General features: G+C 43.4%; 2 protein-coding genes across 8 annotated transcripts in view; one reads left to right on the top strand and one right to left on the bottom strand.

Moving 5' to 3' along the window:
• The window catches only part of LOC133387939 (glyoxal reductase-like), a 93167-nt gene extending 89986 nt beyond the window's left edge, over positions 1-3181 (bottom strand). For 2 of the 4 annotated variants that reach the window (XM_061633839.1, XM_061633840.1), the window contains exon 1: positions 2821-3181. In XM_061633839.1, the coding sequence (XP_061489823.1) occupies positions 2821-3130 (310 nt within the window). In that variant the 5' untranslated portion in view covers positions 3131-3181. The remainder of the gene's footprint in view (positions 1-2820) is intronic. The other 2 variants (XM_061633841.1, XM_061633842.1) reach the window with 1 other exon arrangement.
• The window catches only part of DPH5 (diphthamide biosynthesis 5), a 30552-nt gene continuing 20851 nt past the window's right edge, over positions 2505-12205 (top strand). The window contains exons 1-3 of one of the 4 annotated variants that reach the window (XM_061633847.1): positions 2505-3176; positions 6253-6448; positions 6530-6654. In XM_061633847.1, the coding sequence (XP_061489831.1) occupies positions 6314-6448; positions 6530-6654 (260 nt within the window). In that variant the 5' untranslated portion in view covers positions 2505-3176; positions 6253-6313. The other 3 variants (XM_061633848.1, XM_061633849.1, XM_061633850.1) reach the window with 3 other exon arrangements.

Here is a 12205-nt window from a genome sequence, read left to right as displayed (position 1 = left end):
GTCAGTAGAATGAGTACCCGGCATATGCTGGGGGGTAAAGAAAGGCCGGGGAAGGAACTGGCAATCCCACCCCATATATACGGTCTGCCTAGTAAATGTCGCAAGACGTCACCCTAAGAGTCAGAAACGACTCGCACTACAAGTGCAGGGACACCGTTACCTTTTTTTTTTTATCTCTTAACCACAGAGAATACTCCGAATACTCTCTTTCCTTGCCTATTGTACATGCGAATTTCTACCTACCTTTAATTTTTGGAGTTAATCACTGTGTAGGGATTATTAAGATAATGTTTGTGAAGCACTTTGATCACTTGAAATATGCTACATAAAAGCTAATTAGCATCATTCTAATCATTATCATCACCGACATAGATGCTTGGCTGATGAAAGGCCCCTCAAGTGTTAAATCATTAATGCAAGACTGACTAGTATGGAGACATTATATCACATTAGAACAAGTCCTGATGCTTCACTACCAACATCTAAAAAACAAACCCCTCTCTTTCACCCAGAGTATTCTGTACGTAGGGAGAGCATGGGAAACGAGTTTACATAAAAATGAACAGGATTTAATGTTTTGTCACAGTGCTTAGTAAGGCCATCCAAACATTTCCTTAACCAGTTGAGACTCTAGTTTTCTTATTCCTAAGTATCTTCTCAGTTAATAGAGACTGGAGGAATAGTGTACCACTTTAATTCTTGTTTTTTTACATATATTATTCTTGAAAATTAAATTTCTTAAAACGACATATCAACGGAATGTACATGCTTGTATATAACTTCACTGTTGTGGACATGATAGGACCAAGCTGAGCTGGTAATGGTTTTTACTTTCATAAGTTTACAGTTTACTTATGAACCTCAGTAGATCAGTTCCTGATACTGCTATTGTTTTCATTAAACACCCTACATATTTTCCTTTTTTCCCCCTTGACAGAATTAAGTTACATTACGGGCAAGACTTTCACAGGTTCAGCCTTCCTCATTGCTGCATCTTCAAGTTAAAGGAAGCTTTATCAGTTGAATCTATACCTGCCATTCAAGAAAAACAAGCAACTAGCTTGCCAACTTGGTCATCAATTTTGCATCAAGTAAATTAACCTCAGTCCACAAATCTGCATACACTTACTTGGGAGGTAATCCTACTGAACTCAATGAGACTTACTTCTAAGCAAGCATGTCACTAACCATCTGAGAAAGTGAGCAAAAGTTTGCAGTGGGAAAACTACTAAGCACCTTGCATACTAAGAATCCAATCTTCAGAATGTCTACCTGGATGGATTTGGTGGTATTTAGTCCCATTTAAAAATGGATAAGATTATAGTCTAAAATGTTGTATTAACAAGTTTAAGAATTTTGCTTTGTTGCACCTCTCATTAGATTAACCTAATTCTAATTTATTTATTTGGCAATGATTTGGAGACCATAAGAAGAGTATTCAGTGGAATATGCAAACCAGGGTAATGGATTTTTAGCAATAGTTTCCAAAAATTATGCTACCAGAAATAGATTAAAGGCTACTGGAGTCCAAAAGAAGGCACCCATTATGTCTTTATTCAAGGCACTGTTTTGGAGCTGGATTACTTGCATAATTTATATCCCACATCTTCAAAATAAATTTGCCTTCCTAGACTGTAAACAAAATAGTAAGAAACAATAAAAAGCATATGAAATAAACTAACGGTTGATTTAGAAAGCAAATTGAAAAATGTTCTGTGGTAAAAAGACTAACAGTAGAAATTCTTAAAAGCCTGGCAAAACAAATGTTTTGCCTGGCACCTAATTGTAACAACGGTGTCAGGCAAGCTTCTCCATGGAGAGCATTTGAAAGGTGATGGGCTTCCATTGAAAAGATTCTGCTGCATCTCTAAATCAGGTATGATTGGCTCATACAAGCACACATAATAAAGATGCAGAATTACCCACTATCATGAGAGCCTGCCTGTTGGTATCTGCATGAGTCACTACACTGGACCTCTGAGAGCATGCCTACCAGGCTCATTGACTCATGTAGAAACACAAGGGATGGGCCCCTCTGAAGACACCTAGTTCTTACTCTTAAAATGCAAAAAATAAACTTTTGCAAGTGAAACAGTAATGTGTGCCTCCAACTTCAATTTGGCAGGAGAAGTGTACCTCAGCTATCAGACATTTGGGGGGGCACGCTACTTTATAGTATTTTTCTTTTACACTATCGCTATTTTGTGGCATTTTTATTTGAACTTTCCAAGAAGTTTGGATCCTCCCTCCCCTCCCCTCCACATGTCTGTTTGCATTTCTTGTAAGGAGAACCTGTGTCCTTCAGGCATTATTAGCCAAGAATTCCCATCAGCCTCGACCATGGGCCATCGCTAGCTCGGGTTGATCAGAGTTGGCGTCCAACATCACCCAGCGGGGCTGCTTCCCGTTACTGCTTGTACAGTAGGCTCCTGTCGGGCTGGCCCTGTTATTAGGCAGAAGTATCATAAAAGGGCGGCTGTTAGTTATTTTAACGACCGTTAAGTATTTATTACTCTCGTATTTTTACTGCTCAGTAGCGAGAAGCGGTTGTGGGATTTTGTGCCTCAGAGTCAAAATCGTCGGACCGGCCTTGAATACTCTGCACTTTGACTTGGTGGGGGTACCATTTGCTATTCTGCCTCATACACCAAAATGAAAACTGTGCAGCGGAAAAAAGAGAGAGGCTAAAGTGGGTTTATTGTGGGGATGAAAACATGCATGCACTTGGGTCATGAGTTCTCAGCACGTTTAGCACTGTAAACGTTGATGTATTTGCAGCAGCTGCTGCCAACCAAGGCAAGCGGTGGCCTGTGCACTTACCCAGCCCCAACACGGGGATATTTAAGCCATTGGAAAGGGGAACCGTGGACACCCCCACCGCCTTCCCGGACTCCCAAGAACTCATGCTGAGCCGTTTCCACCTCAGTAGCAAAGGCACCATCCACTCGCTTCCTTCATCTCCTTCCCTAGGAGAAAAACTCGCGGGTTGAAACTCGCAGACGCGCCAGGAGCAAAAAAGGGTTGCCCTTCTTTCTCGGCTTCTGATGCCGTAAAACGTCGCAAAACAACAGAGCAGGGGGATCTCTTTGCGGCTGGGAATAAAACACCCAGGAAGCCGAGGTGAAAGCATGGAAGAGCGAAGGCAGTAGATTTAAAAAGCAACTGGCAGCGCACGTGTGAGTCTGAGGGGGAAGGAGGGAGTGGTGGGGATTCTACGCCTCTGCAGCCAATAGTAGGCGTTGTAAGAGCCGGTGTTAAGCAAGCTCTGCTTCGCATACGGCAGAGACGGGCATGTTTATAGGTGTTCATGAATGGAGAAAGGAGATTCTAGGTAAACTCATAGTCCTGTTTACGTGTACATAGAAGGACGTCATTCTAATTAAGCATGTATAGGAGGAGAACAGATTACAAGGTGCATATCAGTCCCATTTTGTTCTCCGTCCACCTTCCGATGAGTCCAGGATACTGTACATGTTTGTTTCCTCCCAACAATCTTGCGAGGTAGGTTAGACTGAGAGAGAATGAGCGGCCCAAAAGTCTCCGATGAATATGAATTTTATGGCTGAGTAGGTATTGCAGTCCTATCCATAGGCGCGACCTGCTTTCGTGCGTTTTTCACACTGGATTTAGCGGTTCTTACTCCCAGGTAAGTATGGTTAGGACTGCGGGCAACCTTACTTGGCTTGCTTTTGAGAAAACATGGGGAGGATCAAGCAGCGGTTCTTTGCATATTCATATGGATATTAGGCTGCAAGTTACTTTCCTGGTAGTCTGCCTGCTTGAACTCAGTAGGACTTTTTTGTTGAGTGGACATGTATAGAATTGCACTATAAGCCCCGGTTAGCTAGATGGAACTTACTTGGAAATAACCTTATGTACGTTAGACTTGAATGTGTGCCAGAGGGAAAATGAAGACGGTCTGTGGAGTGAGGGGGGAAGGACTGTAAAAATGGAAAATGGCCTGCCTTCAAGTCGATCCTGACTTATGGCTACCCTGTGGATAAGGTTTTCATGGTAAGCGGTATTCAGAGGGGGTTTACCATTGCCTCCCTCTGAGGCTAGTCCTCCCTAGCTGGCTAGGGCATGCTCAGCTTGCAACAGCTGCACAAGCCAGCCCCTTCCTTGTCCGCAACTGCCAGCTGGGGGCAACTGGCCTCCTTGGGACTATGCAGCTTGCCCACGGCTGCACAGGTGGCAGGGCACATAACCCCTGAGCATGTAACCCCTGAGCCACTCGCTGTGGGGTGATCTTTAGCTGGCCCTTGACACCCAGGAGACATGAGCGGGGATTTGAACTCGCAGACTCTGACTCACTTTAATAGGGGCATGTTGGACAGAATAGCCTGTAATGGCTACCTCTCCTTTGCCCATCCTGTCGAGGCTCCTGTACTTTCCAATTTTAGAAACTCAGGAGAACATGACAGTGCTGTTTCCAAGAAGAGCTTCAGTATCAGCAGGTGCTGCTTGTCATGCAATGGGGGTGTGTGCCTCCTGAAAGCTTTTCTTTAGCACAACTAGCAAAGCTGCAGGAGTCTCCCCAGAGTGGTGTTTTTTACGGGTGCATCCTGCAACACGTCATTGATGCAATAGTAGTGCATTAGTGATGGATTCATACTGGACCATCCACACATCATTCCGCTTAATTATTTGTTCTGTGATGCATCTCCAATCTGACATTATTCCCTTCTGGAGAGGCACTCTTTTTGCACTATTGTGCCACAGGGCCGGATTAAGCTGAGGAGGGCCCCTAGGCTGATTGGTGTTTGGGGCCCCCATCCCCACGCTTCACCCACCTTTCCATTGTTTTTTGCGGCGTGCGCAGGTTTGCCATCAATCAAGATGGTGGCAGAGGTTTCCCTAAGGAGCTGAAGCCTCTGCCACCATCTTTGTTGATGGCAGCAACGCACGCATGTAGCACGCATGTAGCACGCTTGCATGCCATCAGCCAAGATGGCGGCAGAGGCTTCAGCCGTTAAGGAAACCTCAGCTGCCATCTTTATTGATGGCAAATCTGCGCGCCGCAAAAAACAACGGAAAGGTAGGTAAAGCGGGGGGATGGCGGTCCACGGATGCTTCTGCGGATCACGGAGGGCCTCCTGTAGCTCCAGGGGCCCACGGGCCCTCAAGAGCTTCAGGCCCCTAGGCTTCAGCCTACTAAGCCTGATGGATAATCCGGCCCTGTAAGTGCCACAAAAGTGTGTGTGTGTGTGTGGAAACCAGAATGTTTGTGGTATGAAAAGTTACAGGATTTTAGCAGGAAACTACAGGAGACACACTGATTGAAAATAAAGCAGTATATTCACCCCAAAATGTTTGTAGGTGCAAACAGTATTGGAAGAAGGATCATGTATAACCACCGCAATACCATCATGAGCACAACTTATCATGAATGCACAATAAAAAGGAGGAGGGGGATAAGAAGCTAGTTCCATTGAGTTAGAAGAGACACTCCTAGATATGTGGATTAGATTCAGGATAGCAACCTCAGTCTCCATTTTAAAAAACAACAACAATTCAATGCATGTTTGAAAGAGCTGCCCTGATTGAACTTCTGTATCTGCTAAAAGGCATTGGAGTCTCACCAAGAAAAGGATTAACTCACAATTGGGAAAGATTATGACAAATTATAATATGAAGGTGAAGTGCTATGTGAAGGGTGTCTAAGGATGTTTTTTTTTGCTCCAGGGTTTAATATCCTGAAAGATGACAGGATTCCTGCATGTCTGAAAGCTAATCCTCAAAGATGGAAATAACTCTATTGTTGGGGAAATGAGTTTCTTCCCCAGCTACCCTGTCCGCTACTTTCATAAATACTGTAGGGATTGCCCATTCTGAAAGGGAGAGGGCCTTTTCAGTTGTGACTCCCCATCTATGGAATAGTCTTTCCAGTAAGACTTGCCTGGCGCTGACATCAACATCCTTTTGGCACCAGGTTAAGGTGTACATCTCCCAGGCCTTTAAGGCAATATGACTGTCGTGCTTATTGTTATTTCTGTGCTGTATATAATTTTAGGGGTTTTTTTGTATTGATGGTTTTTTAATTGCATATTTAAATAGCTTAGAGACATTTTCTGTTAGGTGACGAATAAATAAAAAAAATAACAATTCATTATTTTCTTTTACTGCTTATAGAAATGCATAACTATAATTCTCATTTCTGCTGGGGAAAACCTTTCCTACAGTGTTCCATTACCTTGCCAAAGGTGGTATGCTGAAATTTTGTCTGTTTCTTTTGTTTCATCTTTTTGGCAGGTTTCAAAGCCCTCCATCCTGGAACTGACTTCTGTTCCCTTCCTTGAATTAAATCATAACAATGCTTTACTTAATTGGACTTGGACTTGGAGATGCCAAAGATATTACAGTAAAGGGCCTGGAGATAATAAAACAGTGTAGCCGGGTGTACTTGGAAGCCTACACATCAATCCTCACTGTCGGAAAGGAAGCACTGGTACGTGGATGCATCCTAAGTTCCTTGGAGGAATGGTAGAATACAACTTTGGGTGGAATAATACCAACCTTTTTTTCCTAGGAGGAGTTCTATGGCAAAGAATTGATTCTTGCCGACAGAGAAACAGTAGAACAAGAAGCAGATGCAATCCTGATGGATGCACATCAATGTGATGTGGCTTTTCTTGTAGTTGGAGATCCTTTTGGGTAAGAAGAGGTGACCTCTCTAAATAATTCTGTTACGGTTACTGTTTTAAAACTCAACCTTTGCTTTGACTATATGGAAAGGGCTGACTTCCAAATGGTAATATGCTGGCTATGAGCCCATCCAGGGTTTTGGAGAAGTAGGAATGTTTCTTTTGAGTGTAAGAACTGGTTACATCAGTGAGGATGGGCAGAAGGTAGATCACAGCATCTACTGGCAGATCTTTGGGTGATCTGTTTGGAAGCATCAAGTGTATCCATTGCTAGCCCTACTCAGAGTAGCCCCACTGAAATTAATAGACATAATTTAGATCAGTGAGTCTCCCCTGTTCCTTAATTCTTAGCGTATATCCATCCACCCAAGCCACCATTTTATGCCTGGCTCCAGTTAGTGGACCTCAGGGTTCTGCTACGAAATACATTAGAGCCTGCAAGCCTGAAATCTGCCCATCTCAGACCTAAAGCACTGAAAGGCATGCTCACTTTTTGTCTGCACCAAGCCATTCTACAGAGAAAAACACAACATCTTGATGAAAATGTTCTGTAGACTTACATGCTCCCTCCTCCCATCTCCTTGCACAAGATCCTGCCTCTCTGTCACAGTTTGCTTTAACTGTGCTGCAGCTGTACATTTGCCATTTGCACTGACACTAATTATAATGTGAAACCAGGATTTAGAGTGGGTTTGCAAACCCTAGTTAAAAGGGAATCCATTAGCATTGATTGTTGTTTGTATCACACCATAGAAAGGTAGGAAAAATCCAGGTTGGAATAGGGAGGAAGGTGGGAGAGGGAGCATGCTAGCCATGGTGTGCGCCTGGTTTCCTAGCTATAGTTAGTAGATCAAGGAATTTCACATCTGCCAGTGTAGTTACTCAGAGCACATCTTTCAAGTGAACAGAAATCTGTATTTCTATCTAAGCCCATCAACAATGAGGTGACAGCCCTAAAATTCATTGCAATTGCCCAAGCTGCCCTCTGAGAAACAATTCACTTGTATTTTTCCTCTGTGGCTTTTCTTATTTGTTGCCTGAGACACTAAATTGTACTTGTTCAAAGACCATTCTGTTCAATTATTTTTGCACCTGCAAGCCATGTGGTTGCTTTTGAAACTTAATGCTGTGGAGTTTGTTGCACACTTCATGTGTTCCGGTGTTCTGTGGACATCTGGGTCATGACAAATGTCTTATCAGTTTGGTTTATTAAGCCTCTTAAGTTCTGTTTTCCTATTCCCGCTGGAAGCTGCTGCCTTTCTTTCACCTAAAGGCAATCCTTCTGCCCTAGCCAGTCAAGCATCATCAATCTGTAACGTCAAGCCATACAGGCTTTTGTCTCCAGGTGGGGATTCAAAATTAATATTGCCATGTTTGGGGCAGGGAGGGGGGTGCTGGGGAAATGTAATCACCATGCACGCCATGTGAGGGATCCCTCCTTATAAAGAAGTGTATATGCCAAGGAAAAAAGAATAATTGATGTAACTATACCTCTAGGGAACATTAGGAGATAATTCCCCCCCCCCTTTTTTTTTTAATTGAACTGGTACTTAACTGCAGATGATGCTAGGCCTAGAGATTGAAGTCATTATGCCATTCAAGAAAGTAATGATGTTATTAAAATCTGGGTTCATGTTAAAAATGCCCTACTCGAACCTTTGTGCTGCGGTAACAAAAATGTTTTGGGTTTTTTTGCATGCCAACCCTCTAAGTACAATCGTCCCTGCCAAAATTATTTTCAAAACCTTTGTGGGATCATCTCATAATTTCACATTATTTACAGTGTTTTTGATCAGTTTCGTAATAACCAATAATTTACAGTGCAATCTTGCCCATGTTTATTTGAAATAAAATTCCATTGTGTTAAGTGGGATTTGCTGCCACTAAGTATGTTTGAGTGCAGCTTTAGACCTTTCCTCCTGGTCAGCAGCTAGATATCACGGAGGACTCTTATACCCACATTCCAAACTGCCCTGCTTACAATGAAGCTGTCTTATACTGGGTCAGACCTGTGGTCCATCTAGCTATGCTGACTGACTGCAGCTCTCCTGGGCTCCAGAGATGGCTCTTTCCCAACCTTACCTGGAGATGCTGGGGATTGAACTGGAATCTTCTGCCCCCCCTCCCTGACATAACTCTCTTATTTATGAATGTACTAGCACCCTTGCACCTGGCTTTGCTTAAGAATTCCAAGAAATCGTTGCAGTTTTGAAATCAGTGGTTTAAATCATTGCAGTTTTGAAAGGTTCATTCCACCATCTTGATTCAAAGTGGTGTCCGGTTGTATCCAGACATGCTCAAAACCTGCTCCTTGGTTTCAGGACCCAGCATGCAAAATCTGGTTATGATATCTTAATAGGTGTCCAAACGTATAGCAAATAACTTTCCAGTGTGTGTATATATATATATGTATATATGATTAGTGATTTATTATTTAAATGTCTATCCTGGCTTTCCATGCAAGGTGCCCAAGGCCTCTTTTCTCTGGGTGAGCAATGAGGAAGCCAAAGCTGGCCCAAGGATTCCTATTGCTGCTTCCTAACTCGGACCTTATCAATAAAATATTAGCAGGAAAAATAAATCGACATCTGTGTAATAATGTTTGGTCACCTACTGCATGCAGTTCCTTTGGTATTTGTTTTTGTTTGGCAGGAAAATATGAAAGGAATTACATGAATGACTCCAACTGTAGCACTGCTGGAGTTCTAAATCTAATAGAGTTTTCAAAATCAATTCATCGCAATGCAGCGGAGGGAAAAACTGCTGTAGCAGACCTCGGCGGAGGTCTGGAACCTAACCTGCCATATGAGTGGGGCCCTACTGTACTCAGAAGGTCCTAGGTTCAATACCCGACATCTCCAGGTACAGCTGGGAGAGATCCCATCAGAAATCACGGAAAGACACTGCCAGTCAGTGTAAACAATACTGCGGTAGATGGAATGATGGCCTTACTTGGTATCTATTCCTATATCCCTCACTAACGAAGGGGTTTGGAAAATAGAGAGGAGAATATAAATTACAAGGAAAGTATGTGTCTAAGTAGGAATGCAGGTTTGATTTTAAAAGAACAATTCAGATGAAGGGCTGCAACTGAAATAATGTCTAATTCAGGGATCACCAACCTTTTTGGATCAGAGGGCACGTTTCAGATTTTGAGAGAGTGCTGGGGGCAGCAGTCACAAAATGGCTGCCATAGGGGGCATGGCATAGCACAAAATCAGACAGTAGTCATGGTGAAAGTTTTCACATAATTATATTTCCATACTAGAAAAGGCTTGCCCTGTTGAATTTCTGCTTGTTATACAGCTGTTAAAGGCACAAGAACCCTTTTTTCCCCAATGCCAACCCTAAACAAAAGCCTAGGCTGCCATCCTGTACCCACTTACCTGGAAGTAAGCCTCATTAAACACAGACTTATTTCTGATTAGACATGTATACCATTGTACTATAAGGTAACTGTACAGTGAATTCTTAACAAGTGCTCCCTGGATATCAGCTCATGCACAGCACAAAACATGCCTAAGCCTCTTTGCAAAGTTTTCACATTTGCCGTTTTGGGGGAGGGGGATTTTACAAGCCTTGCTGAAAGCAGAGCCAGCATGGCTTCTGCAAGGGAAAGTCCTGTCTCAGTAACCTATTAGAATTCTTTGAGAGTGTCAACAAGCATATAGATAGAGGTGATCCAGTGGACATAGTGTACTTAGACTTTCAAAAAGCGTTTGACAAGGTACCTCACCAAAGGCTTCTGAGGAAGCTTAGCAGTCATGGAATAAGAGGAGAGGTCCTCTTGTGGATAAGGAATTGGTTAAGAAGCAGAAAGCAGAGAGTAGGAATAAACGGACAAGTTCTCCCAATGGAGGGCTGTAGAAAGTGGAGTCCCTCAAGGATCGGTATTGGGACCTGTACTTTTCAACTTGTTCATTAATGACCTAGAATTAGGAGTGAGCAGTGAAGTGGCCAAGTTTGCTGACGACACTAAATTGTTCAGGGTTGTTAAAACAAAAAGGGATTGCGAAGAGCTCCAAAAAGACCTCTCCAAACTGAGTGAATGGGCGGAAAAATGGCAAATGCAATTCAATATAAACAAGTGTAAAATTATGCATATTGGAGCAAAAAATCTGAATTTCACATATACGCTCATGGGGTCTGAACTGGCGGTGACCGACCAGGAGAGAGACCTCGGGGTTGTAGTGGACAGCACGATGAAAATGTCAACCCAGTGTGCGGCAGCTGTGAAAAAGGCAAATTCCATGCTAGCAATAATTAGGAAAGGTATTGAAAATAAAACAGCCGATATCATAATGCCGTTGTATAAATCTATGGTGTGGCCGCATTTGGAATACTGTGTACAGTTCTGGTCGCCTCATCTCAAAAAGGATATTATAGAGTTGGAAAAGGTTCAGAAGAGGGCAACCAGAATGATCAAGGGGATGGAGCGACTCCCTTACAAGGAAAGGTTGCAGCATTTGGGGCTTTTTAGTTTAGAGAAAAGGCGGGTCAGAGGAGACATGATAGAAGTGTATAAAATTATGCATGGCATTGAGAAAGTGGATAGAGAAAAGTTCTTCTCCCTCTCTCATAATACTAGAACTCGTGGACATTCAAAGAAGCTGAATGTTGGAAGATTCAGGACAGACAAAAGGAAGTACTTCTTTACTCAGCGCATAGTTAAACTATGGAATTTGCTCCCACAAGATGCAGTAATGGCCACCAGCTTGGATGGCTTTAAAAGAAGATTAGACAAATTCATGGAGGACAGGGCTATCAATGGCTACTAGCCATGATGGCTGTGCTCTGCCACCCTAGTCAGAGGCAGCATGCTTCTGAAAACCAGTTGCCGGAAGCCTCAGGAGGGGAGAGTGTTCTTGCACTCGGGTCCTGCTTGCGGGCTTCCCCCAGGCACCTGGTTGGCCACTGTGAGAACAGGATGCTGGACTAGATGGGCCACTGGCCTGATCCAGCAGGCTCTTCTTATGTTCTTATGTACTTATGTACTTACTGTGTAGTAGTATTTGCAGAAAATAACATCTAGGCACTACCTGATCTCAGGAGAACCCAGCACAGGAAAGATACTTCCGGGTTGCTAGGGAAAAAAGGGCAAACTATGACGATGCCAAGGACTAGAAAAAAAGACAGAAACAGGAAAAGGGCACTAAAAGGGCAAAACAGCAGCTCGTTGGGACCCCAGTGATCCCTATTGCCTGCTGTCCAAACAACTCACTTATCAGTCACAACTCAGACTTCATTCATTGGCTAAAAATGCTGACAGGGAGGAGCAGGCTGGTTGGCTCATTTCACAGAAATTGCTTAGTGCGTTTTGCTCTATAACTTTCTTTGAGAGGAGACTTACGCCTAGAGACTTACTTTTTTTTTTAAATGAAAGCGCAGGTTCTGGGTTACCTGTGGGGGTGCCAGCGAAGGCCATAGTGGGCACCATGGCACCAGTGAGCACTGGGTTGGTGACCCGTGGTCTAATTCCAGCGCAGTGGCTTATCTCTGAGCAGTTTCGTATTGTTGCTTCTCATGCTAAATGTCTGGAGCTTTGGGTGGGGGGTGCAGCT

This window comes from Rhineura floridana, chromosome 6 (genome assembly GCF_030035675.1).
Source record: "Rhineura floridana isolate rRhiFlo1 chromosome 6, rRhiFlo1.hap2, whole genome shotgun sequence".
Taxonomy (NCBI): Eukaryota; Metazoa; Chordata; class Lepidosauria; order Squamata; family Rhineuridae; genus Rhineura; species Rhineura floridana.
The sequence above is the reverse complement of the archived record's forward strand: the minus strand, read 5'-3'. Positions and strand labels throughout refer to the sequence as shown.